This window comes from Sus scrofa, chromosome 14 (assembly GCF_000003025.6).
Source record: "Sus scrofa isolate TJ Tabasco breed Duroc chromosome 14, Sscrofa11.1, whole genome shotgun sequence".
NCBI classification, from domain to species: Eukaryota; Metazoa; Chordata; class Mammalia; order Artiodactyla; family Suidae; genus Sus; species Sus scrofa.
This window is the reverse complement of record NC_010456.5, coordinates 132,227,325-132,251,731: the sequence shown is the minus strand read 5'-3', so window position 1 is coordinate 132,251,731 and position 24,407 is coordinate 132,227,325. Positions and strand designations below refer to the sequence as shown.

At 51.6% G+C, this 24,407-nt stretch overlaps 2 protein-coding genes across 2 annotated transcripts in view; both read right to left on the bottom strand.

Annotated features, from left to right (window-relative positions):
• AWN (sperm associated AWN protein) lies at positions 3,698-10,845 on the bottom strand. The gene is made up of 5 exons (XM_021073582.1): positions 10,771-10,845; positions 8,129-8,158; positions 6,976-7,111; positions 5,083-5,270; positions 3,698-3,980 (listed from the first exon to the last, which is right to left on the bottom strand). The coding sequence occupies exons 1-5, from the start codon at positions 10,814-10,816 to the stop codon at positions 3,916-3,918; spliced, it is 465 nt and encodes a 154-aa protein (XP_020929241.1). The 5' UTR covers positions 10,817-10,845; the 3' UTR covers positions 3,698-3,915.
• The window catches only part of DMBT1 (deleted in malignant brain tumors 1), a 76,929-nt gene continuing 72,979 nt past the window's right edge, over positions 20,458-24,407 (bottom strand). Inside the window, 2 exon segments of the mRNA NM_001048188.1 lie at positions 20,458-20,999; positions 23,281-23,552. Of these exon segments, the coding sequence (NP_001041653.1) occupies positions 20,833-20,999; positions 23,281-23,552 (439 nt within the window). The 3' untranslated portion in view covers positions 20,458-20,832.

Below are 24,407 nucleotides of genomic sequence, written 5' to 3'. Positions count from 1 at the left end.
TGCCGAAAGAAAGAAAGAAAGAAAGAAAGAAAGAAAGAAAGAAAGAAAGAAAGAAAGAAAGAAAGAAAGAAAGAAAGAAAGAAAGGAAGGAAGGAAGGAAGCAAGGAAGGAAGGAAAGGAAGGCAGGCAGGCAGGAAGGAAGGAAGGAAGGAAGGAAGGAAGGAAGGAAAGAAAGAAAGAAAGAAAGAAAGAAAGAAAGAAAGAAAGAAAGAAAGAAAGAAAGAAAGGAAAGAAAGAAAGAAAAGAAAGAAAGAAAAATTCTGCTTAGAGATTTACTGCAGAGATTTCCTGGGAAATAGACCATCCATGGTGGTAAGCATTATTATTTATATAATTTGTTCAGGACAACCAGTTATGATAGAGTGTCCAGTTTCCCTTGGTGAATTGTCTATTTTATTTTCTTTTTAAAAATTATATATATAGGAGTTCCCGTTGTGGCGCAGTGGTTAACGAATCCAACTAGGAACCATGAGGTTGAGGGTTCGGTCCCTGCCCTTTCCCAGTGGGTTAACGATCCGGCCGTGGGCTGTGGGGTAGGTTGCAGATGCGGCTCAGATCCCGCGTTGCTGTGGCTCTGGCGTAGGCCAGCGGCTACAGCTCCGATTAGACCCCTAGCCTGGGAACCTCCATATGCCGCGGAAGCGGCCCAAAGAAATAGCAAAAAGACCAAAAAAAAAAATTATATATATATATATTTCTTTATTAAAGTGTAGTTGATTTACAATGTTTTGCCAATTTCTGCTGTACAGCAAAGTGACCCAGTCATCCATAGTATACATTCCTTTTCTCAGATCATCCCCCATCATGTTCCATCCTAAGAGACTGGACCTACTTCCCTTTGCTGTTCTATCCTAAGAGCTACCCGTGAGAATGTAGCTGCTGCTCCTTGGTTTCTGCTGCTCCTCCCCTGGCAGATGGGTGGGAAGACAGGTACATGGCTCCAGCAGCCAAGCTCGTCCTCCAAGACCAGGGCCAGAGGCACACGTGGTGTCCGTCTCCGTCGAGGGTGAGACAAGGAGCTGGTAGCCTTCTCCTCGTCCTGGGGAGGTCCCTCCACTTCTCTCTCTGGCCCTCAGAGCCCCTCTGCTCTTAACCCCTGATCTCCCTCCTTCATCCGCACTTGGCCACAAGCTGTTTCCTGCTAATGGGAGTGAGCCAGCCATTGAGGATACATCCAACAGGAACACACTTATGGTGACTTTTCTGTACAAGTTTTGCTGTTGATCCCACCTGAGCCTTCTCAGAGGCAAGGATGGGAAGACCCAAGCATCTTTGGAAAGGGAAAGGGCCAATGCAGAGAAATTTGCAGAAGAGTCCGTCCACCTGAACTCTCCGGAAATCACGTAACACACAGGAAGTGCCCAGCGCCTTCAACCTCAGCCTCTTCTTCTGTGTTTCACAATCTTGATTCTTGCCCTTACTGTCTTTTTTAAGTTTACACTGGCAAAGTCTGCACTGAGAGTCTAAATCCTGTTTTTGCGGCTGCCTTCTGTAAGGTGGGGGTACATCCGAGTCACTTAGTGTAGGTCCTGACCCCATGGTACTTCTGGAGGGACAGGGCCCCTGGGCACACAGATGGCATCATCATTCTCAGCATTTGCTATGGGCTGTGTTTGGCTAAACCTGCAGTTGACGGAAATGTGACTCCCGTGTTAACATCTGCCAAGACTGGGAGAGCCGTCCAGGACCTTGCCGGAGCACTGAAAAATGCATCTGTATCCCTGCATCCATTCACTTATTCATTCATTAAAGAAGTACAACTTGGAGTTCCTGCTGTGGCTCAGTAGGTTAAGAACCCAACTAGTATATGTGAAGATGTGGGTTCAGTCCCTGGCCTCGCTCAGTGGGTTAAGGATCCAGCGTTGTCGTGAGCTGTGGTGTAGGCCAGTAGCTATAGCTCCGATTCGACCCCTAGCCTGGGAACTTCCATGTGCTGCAAATGTGGCCGTAAAAAACAGAAAAAAAAAAAAAAGAAGAATTACAACTAGGATCCCAAAGCTTAGAGTATCATCAAGCAGATGATAGATGATACTGTACTTAACCCACCTAGAGATTTACACGAGGCAAGTGAAGAGGCGGAAGGACAGAGGCTGGTCCACCGAGAGTCGGGAGGATGGGGAGGTGGAGTCGGCCCTTCAGCTCAACCTGATGCCCTGATGGGGACCCCAAGCCCTGGGCAGCTGAGTCTGGAAGTGTTGGAAGGATGACTTTCTGGCAGAGGGGACAGGGTGAGCAAAGGCACGAACCTGCCCAGCAGTCTGCTCTGTCCCAAACTCAGTGTGTGGTGGCTCAGCACTGAGAGGGGGCAGAGGGGAGAAGAGGTTAGAAGGGGAGGGGGGAGGCTGGGTTTGGGGGGGAGATTTTATAAAATGATGCCAAGTGGGTAAACTGTATCCTGAAGGTGGGATCCATTGAGGGGCTTTCAACAGGAAGGGCAGATGGAGTCCGACAGTGTTGCGATGCCTGGGCTGGTGGTGGAGGGTGAACTGGAGGAGACCAAGAAGGAATCTTTCCTAGAGTCTGCAACCATATTAGCAAAGAAAACCCACCTCCAGAGAACTCACTTGAGGAAAAGAAATCCCACTGTGACTTCCTGCTTTGGCCTCTTTGGGGTGGTCCAGACACAGGTCGTGTTGTTCCCAGCCCAGGATTTTGTGAAGAGGCCACTACAGTACCAGACTCTCCAAACTTTAAAAAAGAACATGGAGACAGCTGAGGTCAATTCCAGTCCTGTGGGGGCTGTGCCATTCGTGAAGCCGGTGTCATTTTGATCCTTTTACCTCTCAATCTGATGATATGCAACAGTGAAAACCTGAGTCTGATGACTCCACAAACACTGTGGGCTTAATGTTTTGCTCTTTTTTTTTTTTTTTTTTTTTTTAGGGCTGCCCCTGCATCACATCGAAACTCCCAGACTAGGGTTGAATTAGAGCTTCTGCTGCTGGCCACAGCCACAGCAACATAGGATCTGAGCTGCATCTGTGACCTACACCACTGCTCATGGTAACACTGGATCCTCAACCCACTGAGCAGGGCCAGGGATTAAATTGCATCTTCTTGGATACTAGTTGGTTTTGTTACCGCTGAGGAATGACAGGAACTCCTATGTTTTACCCTTTCCAGAACTTTTTAAGATACACTGATGTAGTATAATTTATGGTTGGATGATGGGAATCAGAAGAAATAGAACATATCTCAACAAATTTTTTTTTTTTTTTTTTTTTTTTTTTTTTTTTGCGCTTTAAGGCTTCACCTGCAGCATACGGAGGTTCCCAGGCTAGGAGTCTACTTGGAGCTACAGCTGTCAGCCTACACCACAGCTACAGCAACGCTGGATCCTTAACCCACTGAGTCAGGCCAGGGATCAAACCCTCAACCTCATGGTTCCTAGTTGGATTCGTTTCTGCTGTGCCACATGGGAACTCCTCAACAAATACTCTTTAGCACCAACCACGTTGCCGGAAAGTTTAGCATGAAACCAGGTCAACGTCTCCTTTCTGTGTCTGTAGAGGGATTTTTTGGGCAGGTGAGAGAAATAGTAAATAGACAGCCCTCCTGTGTCAACATAGACCCCAGACAATGAGACTCCCTCTGATTGTAAAAACCTTCAGAAGGGGTTTCACCTGCTCGCTGTGATGCCTGAGGCTCCAGCACAGTGGCATGAGAATTTTCCAATGAAAGATAAAGAAATCCAGACTCAGCAAAAGACACTTTATTCAAAATGATTATAGCCATAAGTAGAATGATCCAACCAGAAGATTGGCAAGGATCTAAAGCTCAGATGTAAAATGTAGCCCTTTGCAGGGAAGAGATGGGAAGCTGGGAAGGATGGAGGAGACAGACAGGGACGAGAGGATGTGATCAGACAGGTGACTGGATGTCTGTCCTTGTGGCCAGCTGATTCTGGAAGAGTCTTCAAGGGATGTTTTTCTCTGTAGCAATGATTGTCTGCCGTTCAAAGTAAGGAAAAGGTAAGGGGCCTGTGGGGAGGAGAGAAGCTTAACTGGAGTTTTGTTCGGCCAATTAAATAAGCATTTTCTTCCAATTGATAAATGAGGGATAAGTTCAGCTACTCATTGGTGAGAGAAAGAAACAATTTTAAGGGCCTGTGTCTGGTTTGCCCTAATATATATAGAGAGAGATATATAGATATGTAGCTATATGTATAAATATTTATATACTGAACATTTATATACATTTCATGTAGTAAAGTACATATCTATTCTATTATACCTACCTGATACATATATGTACATTCTGCATAGCATGCTATGTATAATACCCATTTAAATAAATACCCTACATATATATACACAATGCAATACTACTCAGCCATAAAAAAGAATGACATAATGCCATTTGCAGCAACATGGATGGAGCTAGAGAATCTCATCCTGAGTGAAATGAGCCAGAAAGGCAAAGACAAATACCATATGATATCACTTATAACTGGAATCTAATATCCAGCACAAATGAACATCTCCTCAGAAAAGAAAATCATGGACTTGGAGATGAGACTTGTGGCTGCCTGATGGGAGGGAGAGGGAGTGGGAGGGATCGGGAGCTTGGGCGTATCAGACACAACCTAGAATAGATTTACAAGGAGATCCTGCTGAATAGCATTGAGAACTATGTCTAGATACTCATGTTGCAACAGAAGAAAGGCTGGGGGGAAAATGTAATTGTAATGTATACATGTAAGGATAACCTGACCCCCTTGCTGTACAGGGGGAAAATAAAAAATAAATAAATAAATAAATACCCTACAAAAAATGAAGGGATCATAATAAAATGGAGAGAAAGATTTTGCATTTTGAGAGTGTATGCCAAACAAGCGACCTTCTCAAAGAATTTTTAATATATGTCTCCCCAGCCACAAGATCGGGAGATGCAGAGAGGATGAGATAAAACAGCTGTATGTATTTGGAGAGACAGGGTCATCCTGAAATCTCTCATTCCTCCCAACCCAGGGACCCTCACCCTTATTTCAGGGTCAGGGGCACAGCCTCATGCCCATCCCCCACACAGCCAGGCAGGAACAGGGGAGGGCCCACGATCTGGTCCCGATGCCCGGCCACTTACCTTCTGGATCAGCATAGTAATATATGTGGAAGGGAGAGGCACGCTGGCCTGATGTCCTGAGGTACTTGATGGTGGCGATGTTGGAAGAAGATCGAAACACAAGACTTATGCCTCCGCAAATCTTCCCAATGATCTCAGATCCTGGGGGTCCATCGAGGAGTTCCACGTACTCCTTCCCGCAGCTGAGGCTGGTGGGAGAGGGAAAGGCAGCATCAGCATTTGGGATCCTGGTCCCTCCTGCAGGCAGCCGCCCCCTCCTGGGACTCGACACAGTCACACCCCTCTGCTCAGCAGACCTTCCAGGCCTGGTGCCTCCAGAGAAGGAGAGTCAGCCTTCGGAAGAGGGGACAGTCGCCCAGGACCCTCCCGCCTCCCCCTGAGGACGTGCCTCCACCTGGGCTTGCAGGGGACTCCCACATCCCCTGGGCAGCCCCACTTATGGCTCAGGGAAGCCCACGCAGGACACTGGGATCGAGAGTCACTGTCCCTCAGGCCACTTGAGTGTCACGACACAGCCCACCCCATGGAGCGTTTCCTTGGGCAACAGCCACTGTGTCAGGTGAGGCCCACACATGACAAGGGACATTCACTGCTGTTCCCCCTGCATCCTGGGCACATGGGGCCCAGCCCCCCAGCTTGGCCTCCAGGACCAGCAGAGGCGAGAGGGGCGTCCACCTCCACGTGCTTGGGCCAAGTGCACGTGGATTGTCACCCTCCTGCCCGGCCTCCCGTCTCTCTCTCCTGCCCCTCAGCCCTGACCCCAGCCTGTCATCCTCACTTAGCCACCAGCGTGTCCCCCACACAGGAGGGGCCCGGGCCTCTCTGGGCTAAAGCAGGACACGGCAGGGACGTCTCACCAGGACATACACTTGGCAGACTTTATGCCACTTTGCTCTGGGACAGACTGATTCCTTCCTTGGAGCCAAGGACAGACAGATCCAAAATCAGTCTTTGCAAAAGTCCGCTGGACAATAAGAGGAAGTTTTCAGAATAAACCGTCCCTCTGCCCCTTCTAGAAATGGTGACCTCATGGGTGTGGTCTGGGGAGACAGTCGCAGCCCTGCTGTGAGGCAGCGTCTCTAGTTGTCCTCATCCCGCAGAGCAGCCCCTGAGCCTGGTGGGGGTCCTGCCGTGTGGAAGGTCTGGACGGGCAGGACCCTCAGTCACAGATAAGATCGCCCGACTCCGCTGCCACCGTGGCCAGTGTCAGTCACGCTGCGGTGAGTAGAAATGCACCTCCCAAGTTAAAATCTATGCAGACCAACCTGCTGTAGAGACGTTGTAACTATGGCTGTTCTGGCAAGACCTTCTGTGGCCGTATCATTTCATTCGCTCTTTGAACCCGTTATCCACGCTTTCATTTATTCCTTCACTTAACAGTTAAGAAAACAGACCCACTTTCTCTTAGGTACAAACTCAGACATGGGCAGGAGTGATATGATGCTGTGAATTCCACCCCAGGTTTGGCATGGGGTCAGGGATGGGGACACATCAGAGACAGATCTGTCCTCCTGTGCACGGAGTCAGAAAAGGGGTATCGGGTGTGATGGAAAGTTCAGTCCTCAGGTGCAATCATGAAACAGGAAATGAGGCCTCTAAGCAGCAGGCAGGTGAGTCCGGAAGAGGTGGGGGATGATTCCAGGCCGAGGGTGCGATGACTCAGCTCAGAGAGGGTGGGGGAGGGGAAGAGGTGAGAAGGGAGGGGGGGATCCAGGGGTGTCATGAGGGCTGGGAGGTCCATGTAAGGAGAGCAAACTTTATCCAGCGGGCAGAGCCATTGAAGGGTGTCCAGGGGGAGAGGAAGGGAGTCAGGATGTGTGTGGATGAGTGTGAGCCACCCCTTCCCGTAAAACGACAACATCAGCCAAGGAGACTCACACCCTGAGCACTCACTTGAGAGGCGGTATTGCCAGAACAACATGGAAGTGTGGTTTCACCTTGATCGTCCAGACACAGTCCTTTTGGGGCCCATCAGAGTTGAAAATCTTCCCAGGAGGGTCTCTGAGGACCCCGCCACAGGAACGAGACCCTGCAAGAGAAGAGAGGATGCTTGGAGCCCAGAAAGAGCGCAGGCCCTGGGGGCTGTGCCATCCCCTGCACCCTCATTGACTGTTATAACTTCCTAGTTCCTGAAACCACAGGTGAACATCCAGGATCAAAGCCTGATAACTCATAAAAAGATGTGTTTTTTGTTTGTTTCAGTATTTTAAAAAAAAATTAACAGCCCCATACCCATCATGACCATTTATTCTGACCACTGTGACAGGAAATTCAACACATCTTCAGGAAACCATTCATTGACTCAACAATGTCCTGGATCAGAGGTGAGCCTATGGAGACAGAGCCCTCAGCCCGGCCCCCTGCAGGGCATCCTCCTGCAGCCTGAGAAAGAGCAGGAATCGGGTCTCCGCATCAAAGGACCCTGACCTCTCAGAGCCTGAGCCCCACTCACTGTGGGGACCTGCATGGAGGGGCTGCAGCGCCTGCTCAGCGATGCCCCAGCTCTGGGATTGAGGAGACAGATGGCACTGCCCCAGGCCTGGGGCCCCTGCGGAGCTCAGGCGCTGAGGGGCTCAGCCAGGCCTGGACCTGGGACCCCAGATGCACCCCCACTCTGCCTCCTCCTGCCCCAACAGGAGACGCCCCCGCCCTCTGCCCTGACCCCTCACCATGACCCCTGTCCTCTCCCTCGAGGTCCCATTTCTGACCCTGAATTGGTGCCGCCCCTCGGCCTCCTGAGTCCAGCCACTTGGGGGGCTCCCTCCCCTGTGACGCCTGTGCTGCGGAGACCAGGCTCCTTCTCCTTTCCCTCTGAGCTGCTGCTGGCTCGGGAGGGGGGCAGGTCGGGGTCTTCAGAGGCCTGGGGAGGTGGGCTTAGGGATAGTTAAGTCTGGAGCAGACTGTTAGGTGGGGAAAACCACGGTCTTTTGGCCAAACGGGTTCCTGGTACATTGGATTCCCTTGTGGAGCAGCCGTGTGTGTTCCAGCTCCGAGCACATCTCTGTGTGAGGAGGGGACGTGGGGACGTAACGTTGTCAGCACTTACTTCTGTTCCATGCACCTGAAACCAGTGTGGCTGAAAGACACCAAAACAGAAAAACACCATGACAACAGGCAGTTACCGACGGGTCAGATCAGAGAATGCAAAATGCACACCGCTGTGCAAGGACCCGAGCGCCAGGGATGGGGCTGAGCAGGAGGAGCCGTCACTGTCCTCATCCCGGGGACCAGCCTGGTCTCACAGGGGAAGGGCGGGCAGGGGATCTGGGCTCGGCTGGCAGAGACCCGCTCGTTCAGCTGTGGTCTCCTCATCTCACGTTTCCTTCAATGGAACCTCGATGAATGTTCCTTCTCTGGAGCCACAGTCAGAAAAGTCAGCTCAGGAGGGTGACCGACTTGTCCCATGAGCCCGGGAATTTCCTGGTCTCAGCACCCGTGGTCTCCTCTCCCATAATCCCAGATGGCTGGTTGCCCTCAAAGAACCCAACTATTTCTTGTGTATTCTTTGAGACCAACGAAGAATTGAGGTTGGCGTAAACACCTTGAATTTTCAGCTGAGGAGGCATGGAACCATCTGAGTGTGTGGAAGGGTCACTGTATCATGGACGTGCGTTAGGCGCTTGGATCAGCCCTCACATAGCCTACGAGGGCTCCCTGCACTGTGGCCTGTGTTTCTGGTATGACAGGTGGGCAGAGATACCCCTGGGTCACAACCCTGCGGGCATGAGAGCTGGATGGCTTTGGAAAATTTATTTACTTTCCCTAAGCCTCAGTCCATTCATCTGTAAAATGGGAATTTAGTAGTAACTGGCTCCTTGGGTTCCAGGAAGAATCCACACGTACACGGCTCAGTGCCCAGCCTGGTGGGGACTCTCCACTCAGTTACTGGCCATTGTGAAATTTTAAGACATTCATTTTATGTCATAAACTGGGTGACATTTCTTTCTTTTTAGGGCCACACCCATGGCCTATGGAGGTTCCCAGGTTAGGGGTCGAAGCAGAGTTACAGCTGCTGACCTACACCGTAGCCACAGAAATGCAGGATCTGAGCTGTGTCTATGACCTACACCACGGCTCACGGCAACACCGGATCCTTAACCCACTGAGCAAGGCCAGGGATTGAACCAAGTCCTCATGGATACTAGTCAGATTCATTACCTGTGAGCCACGCCGGGGACTCCCTGGATGATATTTCTTTCCTAAGTAAATTAGGAATCAACAAATGCCCTGAAAACAATTCTATATCTTTCAACCACAGCAGTGGGAGCCCATCTCCAGCTGCCCCTCCTGGGCCCTGAGGCTGCACTGGTCCTTTGGGAACAAAAAAATACATCTCCTCGTAACCGCGGTGTCCATTAAATCTGCTTGCAAATTATGAATCAAGGTTTTACGGTAAGCAGGCCTCTAGGGCAGAATCCAAAACTTCCCTGTCACTTTAGAAGGCATCTCTGGATGGACCCTCATCTACAGTGAACTCCTCTGCTGAGACCCCTAGGACCAGGCTTCAAAACAGAGAAAACAGGGCTGCTTGAATGGGTACAGGGCACCGCACTCCAAATATGCCACCTTTGCGTACTGATGATTTGAACTGAAGACGCTTGAGGAACAGCAGGCGCAGGAAGAGCTCTGATGGACCCACTGCTCCCTACAAGCTACCCACAGACTTGCCCAGGAGATCAGCCCTCCCTGTACCAGGGGGAGAGGCAGGTCCTCAGCCCAGGAGCCTGGAATGGAGGCCGACAGGGACCTGAGCTCACACCTGCCCTTCCCCTTGGCCCTCATGGCTCCTGTCACCACCCACAGTCCTCTGCCTGAGAGGAGAGGACAGGGACAGGGAGGAGGAAGAGAGCCTGGGAGGAGGCAGCCCCTGAGCTGAGTGCAAAGGGCAAAGGTGAGCGGGGCGGGGTGGGGGGGAGTGAGGACAGATGAGAAGAGGCGCCTGAGCAGAAAAGGGGGCAGAGGATGAGGGGGACAGAACTGCACAGAGAGCAGCAGGGAGCCGCAGACAGATGCTTCCCTGAAGAATGGGCGCCCGTGCCCCTCCCAGCATCCACAATCAGAGCGGGTCTCCCTGGGGGGGTCCGGGCAGTCCCAGTGCCCAGCCCCCTGCAGGGGAGGGGCTGTCCCTGTCAGCACAGCCTCAGCCCCTGCTGGGAGCTGCTGCTTCCTGCTCTTCATTCCTCAGCATGTCTTGCTGCCAAGTCTCATCCTAGGGCAGAGGCAGAGCACCTCCAGCTGCCAGGGGCTTCTCCAGGGCCCCACTTCCCCCTCGGATGCCCTCTGCCCTCAGGTCAAGCCAGGGTCCCCCCTCCAGCACCCACACAGTCACCCCACTGAGAACACCCCAAAGCCCAAGCCCCTCTGCTTCACCTCCTCATCCAGGTCGGGGCTGAGCCCTGGCTGCCCCCCAGGGCATCCTGGGACTTGTGCTAAGGCAGGAGGGAGGGGGCAGGGAGGAAAGGGAGGCAAGGACAGGGGGCCTAGAAAGGGTTTCCAAACCCAGGGTCATGGCCAGGCTGTTGGCCCCCTCCTCCCCACTCAGCATGAGGCAGGTGTCTTGTTGGAGGGGCGTGCCTTGCAGACTGTCACCCCCAGAGCTTCTGGGTCTGCACCAAGCACCCTGCACAGACCCCCTGAGCTGCAGAGGAAGCAGAGAGGGGCCAGGAGCAAGGGCGGGGCCCGCCTCACCTGTACTGAGCAGCAAGGCCCAGAGGATGGCGCTGCCCAGCTTCATCTCAGCAGCCTGGCCCCAGCCTCAGCAGTGAGCCTGTCCCTGGAGGCTGGGGCTATATAGCCCAGCCGCTGCAACCTGATCTCCTCCCTCCCCCTGGGGCCCAGGCCAGCAGGGCTGCAGGGGCTGAGGTGCTGGGGGCCTTGGCTTGCTCAGAGGGAGGGGTGCCTGCTCAGCACCCTGGCCTTTCTCAGACCCTCTCTGGGTCCTTCCCCACCTAGACTGGGATATGACGCCTGCTTTCTTTTCTTCTTGTCCCCTTTTTGTCATCCCGGATTAAGGGTGACAAGCTGATCACCGATGATAGGTGTTTGGGGAGCCGCCCTGCCTGGGGTTAAGCTACTGCACTTTCAGCTCCATGAACCCACATGAGCCTCACAACACCTTGGACAGGACAGGAACTAAGAAGACCCACAGAGACCAAGGCACTTGCCCAGCGTCACAGGGTGACCGTAGCTGAATCAGGTCGAGGTCTGAGCTCCCGGCTGCCTGGTCTCTCTAAGAGCTGTCCCGTGTCCCTCAGGGCAAAGCCACACAAAGAGCCCCCAGTCTGCTCCAGGTGTGGGTCAGCACTGGCGGGGCAGCTGCAGTGCACACCCCTGTGTGTGGGCGTGTCCACAAGGGCGACACGTGTGCACGGCCGAATATCTCTGTATTTATGATGCCGAGACCACAGGGCTGAGTCTACTGAGAATCACAGTCATGGGAACCCAGCAGACGCCCCTGTGGACGACAACCTGTCAGGGTCTCAACAGCTCATACAAGGGTCTCCAGGGGGCCCAGGGTTTCACTGGATATTTACTCGAGGAAATGAAAATATATGTCCACGCATAAAACAGTTCATGACTATTTACAGCTGCATTAGTCATAAGAGACGGAGCCTGGAAACAACCCAAATGTCCATCCGCTGAAGAAGGAAGTCATCAAGCCAGGAGAAGCAGGGGCCCCCCGACTGGCTTCTAAGGAGCATCACCACCTACACACCAGCCAGGAGACTTGCGAGTCCACTTGCCTGAAATCTAAACAACTCTGGATTTTGCCAACTCTTTCCGGATTTCTTGCTGATCAAAAATTCTATACATAGCAACAAGTTTTACTTGGAGAAGAGACTTGTGGCTGCCTGATGGGAGGGGGAGGGAGTGGGAGGGATCGGGAGCTTGGGCTTATCAGACACAACCTAGAATAGATTTACAAGGAGATCCTGCTGAATAGCATTGAGAACTATGTCTAGATACTCATGTTGCAACAGAACAAAGGGTGGGGGAAAAATTGTAATTGCAATGTATACATGTAAGGATAACCTGACCCCCTTGCTGTACAGTGGGAAAATAAAAAAAAAAAAATTAAAAAAAATAAAATAAAATTTTGTATTTCTCCAATTGGTAGGAGACTTGGCCTCTTTTTCTGTTTCTAGTTCAAGGGCAGGTCTTTGTGAAATACCTGTTCATCCATATCTTGGGCCAATTTTTCGCTCATCTGCCTCTTAGGGACAGGGAGGACTTCCTGTCCTCTCCCTCCTACTTCTCTCTTACAGGGGCCCTCAGGTCCCCAGCGTGGAGCCCTGTCCCACTTCCTGCAGAACCAGGGAGGCTGCCCTCAGCCACCTGCTCCCTCAGGCCTCCTGCCTGATGAATGAAGGAGGAAGCAAATTAGGAAGTTTCTCCCTCTCAAAATAACAGAGCTAATCTGCTTCCGTGCTTGAGTGCCCTGGTTGTTTCTACTATAAATGCAATAATTCCTCCCAGATTCTTCGCTCCAGACTCTCTTTCCTGGTCTCCCCAGATGCCCCTCACAGTCCCTGCCCTCAGAACACCCCCTGCCCTGGTCTGGGGAGAGGACACGGAGCTCCCCGTGGACATAAATGCCCGGATGGAGCAGAGGCGGGGACCACGGCGGGGGGAGGCAGCTCCTCATCTCACCCCCCCCCAAGGAGCCTGCCTTCAGCTCCAGCGTGTCAGGCCCGCTGTCCCCCCAGAAGCGTCCAGGTGGGGAAGCGGGGGCTGCCTGGGGACAAACAGAAAGGACAGTCCCTTTTCCAGGGGCCACTCGGGAACCAACGTCTGAGGGTCCTGAAGTCACCACACCCTCCTGAGGAAGTGTCTGGGTTAAGAGCAGCTTTAGAGCATTTGTGTCCCTCAGATCTTTGTCCCCAAGTGTCCCAGCTGGTTTCTGAGGGCCCAGAACCAGCCTGGTCCCCTCCCGAGCCCTTCCCCTGTGGCGCCCCCTGCAGGGCTCTCCTCGCCTTCTCCTGACAGCTGGGGAGGCTCCGTCCTGGCTCTCAGGCCCCCAGCGCCCTCCACCCCGTCACAACCTGCCAGCTGCCCTCTGTCTAGACCGGCCGGGCTTGGGGCTCAGGGAAGAGGCGCAGGGTCCACTGAGCATATGGTAGTGCTGTATTTATTTTTTAAAGGAATTCCTATATTCCTTCCCACAGTGGCTGTGCCAACTTACATTCCTACCCGCAGTATAGGAGGGTTCCTTTTTCTCTACTCCCTCCAGCATTTATTATTTGCAAGCTTTTTAATACGGCCATTTATCTAAAGTGAGGGATATAGCTCACTGTAGTTTTAATATATATTCCTCTAATAATTTGTGATATGGAGCATCCATTCACGTGCCTGTTGGCCATCCGTATGTCTGCTTTAGAGAAATGTCTATTGAGGTCTTCTGCCCATTTTTTGATGGGGTTGTTTTTTCCTTGATATTAAGCTATCTAGCTCCTCACACTGTCTTGATTACTGTGTCCTCATAGTAAATTTTGAACTCAGGTTGTGTTGGGCTTCCAATTTTGTCCTCTTGCAATATTTTCTGGTCTCTTTGGAGTCATTTGTCTCCACATAAAAAGTTTTCCAAAAAGATGAGAAAAAAAAAAAAAAAAGGAGTTCCTGCTGTGGCTTGGCAGGTCAAGCAGCTGACATAGTTCTGTGACGTAGAGTCTTTGCAGATGTGGGTTTAATCCGTGACCTTGCTCAGTGGCTAAGGATCCAGCATTGCTTCAAGCTGTGGCATAGGTTGCAGATGCTGCTCAGATCCTGTGTTCCTGCGGCTGAGTGTGGGCCGGCAGCTGCAGCTCTGATTCAAACCCTGACCCGGAACTTCCATATGCCAAAGGTATAACCCTAAAAAGAAAAGAAAAAAAAAAGTTTTCAATCAGCTTTTCCATACCCACAAAATAACTTCTGGGATTCTGAATGGAATTGCATAAAATTTAGGGATCGATTTGGGAAGAATGAAGTCTTGACAACTTGGGTCTTATTGTCCATGAACATGGAGTATCTCCCTTCACTCAGCTGTCTTTAACTTCACTCAACAGACCTTTGTAGTTTTTCTCATTGTGTCACATTTTTGTTTGATTAAAACCTAAACATTTCATTTGGTGCTAATGTAAATTATATATTTTTTTTCAAATTTGGCTTGTTCATTATTAATCTATGGGCAAGCAATTGACTCATATATTAACCTTTTTATTCAGCAGCCTTGCTATAGCCATTATTACTTTCAGGAGTTTTTTCCTTTTGAACAATTCTTTCATGTTCTCTAAGAGATGATCATGTCATCTGTGAACAGAGTTTATTTCTTCCTCACCAATCGGAATACTTTTATTTTTCTTCCCTTGTTGCATATCAGAAGCAAAGCTTTCCAGGATGATGTTGCGAAGGAGTGGTGGGAAGGAAGATACTTGGCCTGAACCTGACATTCATGGGACAGATTTGTGTTTCTCATCAATAAGTATGATGTCAGCTATGGGGTTTTTACACATACTTTTCATCAGCTTGAGGAGGTTTCTCTCCACTCCTTTTTTACTCTTGAGTATTTTTAAGGAATGAGTGTGGAATTTGTTTTTCAAGCATGTATTTTTTTTTTTTCACCTTTCTGGAGTGGTGGATTACAATCATTGACTTTTGAATATCCTATCAGGCTTGCGTCCCCATAATAAATCCCACATGACTGTGTGTATAATCGTCTTTAACACATGGTTGGATTCAATGTACTTTTAGTGAAGGATTCTTGTCTATACTAGTTTGAAATTATTTCAAAATAAATTATGTTTTGGATATCAGTAGTTAGGTCTTCAATGATACCATCGATCACCTTCAGGATTCCTATTACCGTCTTTGCTGGAGTACTCTTAAAAATTAATCTGGAGTGACTAGGTGACCCTTAGAGGCAGAAACAGATTGGTGGTTGCAAGAGTCTCGGGGTGGAAGGGAAAGACAGGACCATTGATGGGCCCAGGGCTTCATTTAGGGCTCATGGAAATGCACTGGAACCAGATCGAGGGGTGGGCACACAGCATCTGCCCACCAAATTCCCCCGAAGTACACTTTAAAGTGTTCCTTTTATGTTAGGTAATTTCACTTCCTTTTAAAAAGATTCCACCAACAAACTAATCCAGAGTGAACTGCTGCTCCAGGCGTGGATTTTGATGGCCAACATGCCTAGCATTTTGTTAATTTCTTGGGTTGTAACTGGGTTTCACAGGTCCATTTGGAGTGGGATGTTTCTGACCCCCTGTGTCTCTCTGTCTCCCCTCCCGCAGCCCTGTCCCCATCCTCCACCCCCACACTGTCCTTTCCTGGTGTTATTGATTTTACAGTCCCCTCCACGTGCCTGTTTCCTGGGCCGAAAGCCCAGACCCAACTGAACCTCCTGCAGAGATAATGAAGAAAGGGCAGATCTAATTGGAGATATAGTCAGAGATCCCGGAGCCCTGGGCTGTGTCTATCTTCTGCCTCCCACAGTGGTGGCCCCAGATCCAGCACAAAATTTTCACCAGCCTCCCTTGGCTGGTGGCCATTGGGTGGGTCCATGAGCTTCAGTCCCCTGGGGTTTGCTGGCTGCTGGCTCTTCCAACACATCCTATCAGGAGAGACACAGGGCTCCCCACCCCCACTCGACCCCAGAGCGTCACCCCACTGACCATTTGTGTGTCATCAGTTTTTCCAGATCTTGGAAACAGTGCTCTTCTATTTAAAACCATGTGAACTTTTGCTTCTTTCCTATGTTATCCGCATAGGTATGGGTTGAATTTCAGGGAGGTTTTTACCCAAAGTCAAAGGAATGTTTCTCAAAGTGGCTGGAAAGCACCTCCTTAAAACTCACAGTTGAGAACAGTAAGGACTTGAAATCACTGCCTGGCACCAGGTCAACCAAAGGGGCTCTTGATTCAGTTGTTTCAAAACCAAGTAGTTTCAAACAACTGAATCAATTTAAAATCAGTTTGAACCTATTTTCATGTTTACCCTGAAGGAATTCAGATCATGCCACCCCAAAGTACGTTTTGCATATTGACTATTTTGATTTAAAAACATTTGAAAAAAGGCAAATCCAAAAAAACCCCAGCAATACACACACACACACACACACACACACACACCACTCTCTCTCTCTGACCTTTCCTTTTCTTAAAAGCAGGAGATAAGTGCCACTGAAATGCATCCTCGCTGAACCAGGAGAAAATAACATTCTTATCATCAGGACATAAAGTTGAGTTCAGAGAAGTCTATGCAAAGAGATCTTGATGAAATAATTCGAATTATCTTCTATCCCCCACATCATATGATTACTTTTCCACAATTGCCTCTCTTTGTTGAACCGCACGTAAAGGAAAGAGGTTTCCCATTTTTTTGCGGGGGGCGGGGTGGCTCATTTCTTATGAAGTCTCCCACATCATGTAAAATTTCCATTAAAGAAGTCTGTAAGCATTCCTCCAATTGAGGTGTCTTCTGTCAACGGAAGCCACAGCCCTGATTACATAAAACCCTAAGATTAGGGATAAAGACAAACTTTGCCCCCTCAAGCCAAACCTACTCGGCTTCAGCAGCCTTTACCTCCAAGGATGAGGTCGCTCTGCTTCCTCGTGTTACAGGAAGGAGTTGGGCACATCACAGACCCAGTGACAAGCTGAGAACAAGTCCAGGGACCAGGCTTGAGCCTCCTCTGCCTGATCTCCATTCCCACAAAGCCTGCCCCAGGGCGGGCTCAGTGGCTATGGCTTTACTGATGCAGCCTGTTTGCAATTTCCAGCCTGTCCTCCTGAAATGGGCAGACAACCCCCAAATGCCTTCTCCCCTCTGTGAGCTAGAGCCCCCCCCCTTCCCCAAGAAGGCAGAGCAGCACTAGCCTCCTTTCCAGGAATCTCTTCCCAAAATGGACATCCTGTTAGAACTGGGTCCTGTGACTCCCAGGCTCCAGGGGCAGGTCCCATTCCCATTTCTCCTGCTGGTGGAGCCCTCAGTACTGGGAAGTGAAGGTGACTAGGCCAACCCAGCTCCTCAGATGCTGCCAGGAGACATTATCCAGCCCACCCAGGGACACCCCCCAACCCCACGCACACACAAACACCCCACAGGAACCCTGGGTTTTGATCCAGTCCTGAGTGAATCCTCAGTTCTTCTCATCCATCTGTTCTTTGCCCCTAGAGACCACATTCAGAAAAATGACCAAGACACACACCTGAGCCGAGGGTGGTCTCCAAAGTCCTGTGTCTGGGGGATGAAGGCAGGCAGGACCCACCTTGGATGCTGCTCTTTGGCCTGGTTTCCCGCCTCCATCTCCATCCTGTCTGCTGCATCTGGTGGTTGTCATGGGAACCTCCACACCAGCTCCCCTCGACCCCTGCTGCTCCACCTCTAGGGTGACCAGCCCTCCCTGTTTGCTGGGGACAGAGGGGCTCTCAGGACATGGGACGGCTTCACTAAACCAAGAAGGTCTCAGGATGTTCTAACCCAAGAAAGAACATGATGGAAGATGGCATGAAAAAAAAATGTGCCTATAATACATATGTACATCTATAGCTGAGTTGCGTTGCTGTACAGCGGAAATTGAAGGAACATTGTAAATAAAAATGCTACACTGTAATAAAAATAGAATAAAAGAATATGGTGGTGCCAGTGGCGGTGTGAACTGTGAGTTGGCCGAGTTCCAGGAATTATTCAAGGTGATAAGGACAATTGATGACAGACAGTACGTGAATTAAACACCACAGTTCCAACCGCTTCCTTTGCGGGGAAACGTGATGCCAGCCAAACCCGTAAACAGCTTTATGAGTCTCTGATGGAGGCTCATGCCAGTAGGGACAGAGTCATGAAAACCTGTAGAGCTCAGACCTCAGGAGTTCCCGTCGTGGCTCAGTGGTTAACGAATCCAATTATGAACCATGAGGTTGCAGGTTCGATCCCTGGCCTCGCTCAATTGGGTTAAGAATCCAGCGTTGCCGTGAGCTGTGGTGTAGGTTGCAGACACGGCCCGGATCCCTCGTTGCTGTGGCTCTGGCATAGGCCGGTGGCTACGGCTCTGATTTGACCCCTAGCCTGGAAACATCCATATGCCACGGAGCAGCCCGAGAAAATGGCAAAAAGACCAAAAAAAAAAAAAAAAATGACTTTGAGAAGAGAGAGAGAAGGTGGATGCTTTTACATGATTAAAGCAACTTAGAAAAGAACAGACCAACTTGAAATGGAAGCAGTCAGAACTGAGTGTTGAGGAAGTGGCAGATGACGTGAGCTGGAAGGTATTTAACGAAAGCTGCCAAATTCACTTCAGCCGCCAAAGAACAAAAACAAAGAGTTTTTTTAAGAAAAGGACTGATCATCTCATGAGCATGACAGACATCAGCATGGTGGGCTTCCTGGAAGATTTCTGAGCCAAAAGTCCAGGACCTTTTATTGATTTCAGCCCCACTTAGCCAAGATCTCCAAGGATAAATAATTCTGATAATTATGGAGAAATCTACTGCTATTTTATACGGATTCTGTACAAAAAAAAAAAAAATGTTTTGTAACTATTCAAATAGTTTTCCGGAGGAAAAAAAAATAGGAAAAAAGAAGGTCCCAGGAAAATAAAGATGAGCGGTCCCCCCTTGAACAAGGGCGGTCTAAATGGGGATCCAGTGGTCAAAGCAGAGGGGACAGAGGGTTTATTGGTCAGCTGGCCAACCCCATGCAGCAGGGTCAGCCACGTCCCCTGGCGACCTAGCAGGAGATGCTGTCACAAAGGTTTGAAAGGCCGCAGCTTCCTGCACTTCCTGACCCTCCGCTGAGCCTGCTCCCCTCCCCCAGCCCCAGGGGAGGGGGCTGTCCAGAGTCACTGAGCAGTCTCTGTAGGGAGGTGTCTGTTCTGTTTCCCAGGGGAGCTCCTGCAACTTCACTGTCTCAGCCACACTCCCAGCTTGAGGCCACCCCAGGGCCCCCAGGCCACCCTCAGCCACCTCTTCCATAGAGGACAGTTAGCAGGAAGGCCATGCAGCCAACTAGGCCCCCGCACTCTGTGGACAGAGGCCGTCATGGGCTCACGGGGAGGCAGGTTGGTGTGGCTCGGGGGTCTGGCCCCTTATAGCCTCTTCGCCCAGGAAGCCCCACGGGCTGCGCGTGGAGGCTGCTGGGCAACTGTCTCTGCCCGTCTGTCCTCGGCTCCCTTTACCGTCTCCTCAAGCTCAGGGGAAAGACCAAGCTCAGCCCAGTGGTGGCATTCAGCCTCCCCTGTCCTCTGAGCAGCAGCTGCCAAGCACCCCGCTTGCCCAGGGCCGTGGAGGCCCCCGTGTCTGCTTCTCTCTCATCTCTGGCAAATTCACTGCCTCCTAGGAAACCACTCCATCCCTCCATTTCTTCTGAGCTTCTGGGGTCCCGAGTAATTCCAATTCTCTCTGGAGACCAAGAGCAAACCAGAATTTTGGTGGCCCTGTCCAGTGCACCCGAGATCTAGGCCCTAGGAGTCAGCTCTCTTCCCTGACACCCCGAAGTTCTGGATGAGCTGACAAAAACTGAAAGATACACAGGATCATGGAGAAATGCACGCAATCATCTGTTTCGTCTTATTTTACTGTATTTTATTTTGTTTTATTTGTGTTTTTACAGCCACACTCACGGCATATGGAAATTCCCAGCCTAGAGGTCTAATCGGAGCTGCAGCTGCCCACAGTCCCAGCAACGCCAGATCCGAGCCGCGTCTGCAACCTGCACCACAGCTCACGCCAACGCCGGATCCTTAACCCACTGGGTGAGGACAGGGATCGAACCTGCATCCTCACAGAGACTTCATCATGTTCTTAACCCGCTGAAACCGCAATGGGAACACCAATTTCTTTTTTTTTCTTTTTTTTTTTTTTTTTGTCTTTTGTCTTTTGTTGTTGTTGTTGTTGCTATTTCTTGGGCCGCTCCCGCGGCATATGGAGGTTCCCAGGCTAGGGGTCTAATCGGAGCTGTAGCCACTGGCCTACGCCAGAGCCACAGCAACGTGGGATCCAAGCCGCGTCTGCAACCTACACCACAGCTCACAGCAACGCCGGATTGTTAACCCACTGAGCAAGGGCAGGGATCGAACCCGCAACCTCATGGTTCCTAGTCGGATTCATTAACCACTGCGCCACGACGGGAACTCCGGAACACCAATTTCTGATGCGGTTAGCATTCAGGTCTTTCTCTAGTCTTCCCCTTGCGTTTCCTGCTTTGGGCAGAACCAAAACATGCCGCTAACCAAGGAGGACACCTTACCTATTCGGCAGAAGATTTTGGAAGCTACAGGACACCCCGCCCTGGCCCCCCAGGCTTTCTTCTTCCTTGTGAGCATTCACCCTATCTGTCTGCCTAATTTGAAGAGATCCCGGGCTCAGGTGACACACTGGAAACAGTGACCAAGCCCACACGTGCTTTCAAAAAAGTTCTTTATTCAGCTGGTCCTGTAATAAGCAAAGGCTAAGATATACACGACAGGCCCCGGAAGCCCATAAAAGATCAGAAAGTAAGTTCTATCCAGAAAAGTGCTGCTGCCTCTAGTGTGGCTCATGGCTGCAGGCAGGATTTCAGGTTCTGGTACCTGCTGGCCTGGCGTTTTGTCCCAGCACCAAGGCGGTGTTTCTGGGAAAACCTACTCCCGTCCTTCTCACCCACCCCCCACCATGCACCTGGGCCAGAGGAAGCGAGTGGGGTGCTCTGGGTGCCCAGCTCTGGACCCTGGTTTCTTCCTTCCTCCGGGGGCTCCGGAGCTCGGGGACCTCTGAGCACCGTGCGCCCTTCCCTGCATCATGTCTTAGAGATCAGAGGCTGGCCGTCGGCAGCACGGCCGCGCCTCCCCAGGGTGAAGGCTGCCACGGCCAAGACCACGACGAGAAAGATCCCAGCAGAGATAGCAGCACCGTCGTAGCTCCCCTGGGTGCTGGCCTTCTCCTCCAGGTCAACCGCTGGCTGGTCTGGGAAGGAAAGGAAAGTCAGAATCAGAATGAGCCCGCTGAGTTCCTGCTGCGGCTCAGTGGTAATGAACCCAGCTAGGATCCATGAGGATGCGGGCTCCCTCCCTGGTCTTCCTCAGTGGGTTAAGGATCTGGCGTTGCCATGAGCTGTGGTGTAGGTCACAGATGCAACTCCGTTCTGGTGTTGCTGTGGCTGTGGTGTAGGCCAGCAGCTGCAGGTCGGATTTGACCCCTAGCCTGGGAACTGCTATACACTGCAGGTGCAGCCCTTAAGAAAAAAAAAAAAAAAAAAAAAAAGAATGAGCCCAGCAGGGGAGGAAGGGGGGTCCCCAGGCAGGTGACAGCACCCAGAGCTGGCTGTCTGGGGGGAGGGGAAGAAGGAAGGGCGAGGGAGGGCCTTTCAGGAAACTGAGGCCAGACCCCACGGGGCAGCTGATGTCAGGGTCTTGTTGGCCAGCGGGGCTGGGAAGCATTGTGGGCAAGAGGGCAGAGCTGGGCTTGGGGAGGTCAGGGGGTCAGATGTGGCTGCAGGCTCCTGATGACAGGAGGGAGCGAGTTGGGGCCCTGAGCCCATTTGGGAAAAGGCCACCAGAGTCCCAGGAAGAAGGACACAAGGCTTAAGCTCCTGCAGTGGTGCTGGGAAGAGGGAGGAGAGGAGGGTTCCCACAGGCCCTTTGCCCGTCCCCCACCCCGCCTGCCTGCTCTCTGCAGCTCCAGCCCCCATGGGGGACCATGCAGGTGACTGGTGTCTGCCCTGGTCCCTCCCACTGGACTGGACGCTGCTACGGGGCAGGGATTTTGATCCATTTAGTCTCCCGGCACAAAAGAGGCCTTCAAAAGATGCGTGGAATGTTGAATACATGATAGGAGCGTCTAGAAGCAGCCAGATGTGGGGAGGCCTGAATATGGGCCCCGAAGAAGCTCTTTTGTGGGCAGAGAGTCCTGTGACTGTATGCAGGAGGGTTTGTGACAACGACTGTGGCCCCATGCCTGCCCTGTCACCAAGCCACCACATTGGTTGACCTGGCCCGGCGTGGGTCAGAAACCGTGGGGAGCCCTCTGCAACTGCTCCTCCACACCCACGTCAGAACAGCCAGGCAGGAAATCTGCTCTCCATTCCAGACGAGGGACGTGAAATGGCTTTTCCAATGTCAACCCCTGGAAACAGCCAGAATAAACCAGGCTGCCTGGATCCATAGCCCCACCCAGACCCTGATTGCCCTCCCCCAGGGCTATAGCTGGCCCTCATCACGCGTATTAATCTGACAATTAATGTTAATATTGGTGACAATAGGGGAGTTCCCGTCGTGGCGCAGTGGTTAACGAATCTGACTAGGAACCATGAGGTTGCGGGTTCGGTCCCTGCCCTTGCTCAGTGGGTGAACGATCCGGCATTGCCGTGAGCTGTGGTGTAGGTTGCAGACGCGGCTCGGATCCTGCGTTGCTGTGGCTCTGGCGTAGGCTGGTGGCTACAGCTCCGATTCAACCCTAGCCTGGGAACCTCCATATGCCGCGGGAGCGGCCCAAGAAATAGCAACAACAACAACAACAAAAGACAAAAGACAAAAAAAAAAAAAAAATATTGGTGACAATAATGACAGTAACAAAAATCATTGTTCTCTGTAGCCTGTGACTTGTGCCAGGTAGGGACCAAAGCAGTGTCACTAACCGTATTTTATGTCACCCTCTCAACAGTCCTAAGAGGTAAGTACTAGCATGTTATTTACAGATGAGCTGTGTGAGGTTGGTATCTTCAGACCGTGGGGGATAAAAGTGTCAGGAGCATCTGTCCCAGGTTGGAACTGTCTTTTTCTTTTCTTTTTTTCTTTTCTTTTTTTTTTTTTCCCCGTCTTCTTAGGGCTGAACCCGTGGCATATGGAGGTTCCCAGGCTCTGGGTCACATCGAGGCTACAGCTGCCAGCCTACACCACAGCTCACGGCAACACTGGTCCTTAACCTACAGAGCAGGGCCGGGATCGAACCTGCATCCTCATGGATACAAGTTGGGTTTGCTACGGCTGAGCCACGAGGGGAACTCCAGGTTGGAACTATCTTGATCAAAGCCCCTATGGGCCTCCCCTATAGACCAGACATCCTTGGGAGAAGCTGGGAACCTGGTCTAGTTCAACTCTGAATCTCACAGCACAGCACAGGGTGTCTGGCTTGCAGTAGGTACCCAACTGGAGGGGAGACCAGACACCCCTCTACAGAAGCATCCCAAGTTCCCATGGTTCCCATGCTGGGCCTGGGCAAGCGGTGGTGGGGGGTGGCGGTCACCTACCCAGGCTCCTCTTCTCAGCGTGCAGGGTCTGCAGCTGGATGGGTCCCAGGACGACATCCACCTTCTCCTGGTAGGAGCCCACGTCCCTCTTGGACCTCACCACGCAGCCTCTGCGGCAGCGGGAGGAGGAGTCGAACGCCCTGCACACGACCATCTTACACTGCAGGTACACGGAGGGGAAGCGGCTCAGGAAGTGGAAGGAACTGAACTTGAAGCGGACGATGCGGGGCGACGGCTGAGAGTAGGACTGGTAGGTTTCGTCCTTCACACACCTGGAAGGCGAGAAGAGTGGCCGTCAGTGAGGCTCACTGGCACCACGTGTTTGCACCCCGGAGGTGCTGGCCTGGACCCCGCAGCCCCATCTTGGGACCCCCTGCTGCCTCTCGCCTGCCTACCTTCGGAGTGTGGAATTTAGCCCCCAAGCCCCAACTGCCAGCTGAGCCCTCACCCTGTCGGTGTCACTTCTAAGTGAGCCAACTGTGACCGAGCTGCCAAGGTCAAATTATAAAAGCAAAGATGTGGTGTAGACACCAATGGACAGAGATGAAAGACAGGAGCTAGAGTTGCTTGTGCTGATGTCCTAGGACCCCTGTACCAGCTCGGAAGAGGCAACCCCCCTTCACCAGAGTCCGCTCAGGCCACCAAGGAGGACTATGGTGGGGCAGCCCATCCTGGGCGCCCCCGGCCTCACCTCTGCATCTTGAACTTGGTTGGAACCAGGGACAATATTCAGGGCAACATTCCCTGTAGACCACCTGCTGGGCAGGCTCTTTGCCTGGGGCCCCATCTACTCATTCAGTCCTCCCAGCAGGCTTTGAGATGGGCTTCGCTATGCTCATCTGATGGCTGAAGAAAGTGGCTCTGAGCGGTGCCATCGCTGGCACAGACTGATGCAGCTGGCATGCGGCAGAGCTGGCATCTCAATGTTAATCTGTTTCAAGGTCAATGTTTTCCCCACTACATGCATGACTTTAATATTAAGGCTTGCCTGGACTTCAGTCACCTGGTCTAACTTCACTCCACAGCCACCCTGAGCCACCTTCACTCTCCGACACCCAGAGATGATACCCTGACCGGTCAAGCCTGAGCCCCTGGGAGCACGAGCCGCCCTCCTTGAGCTCTGGGCG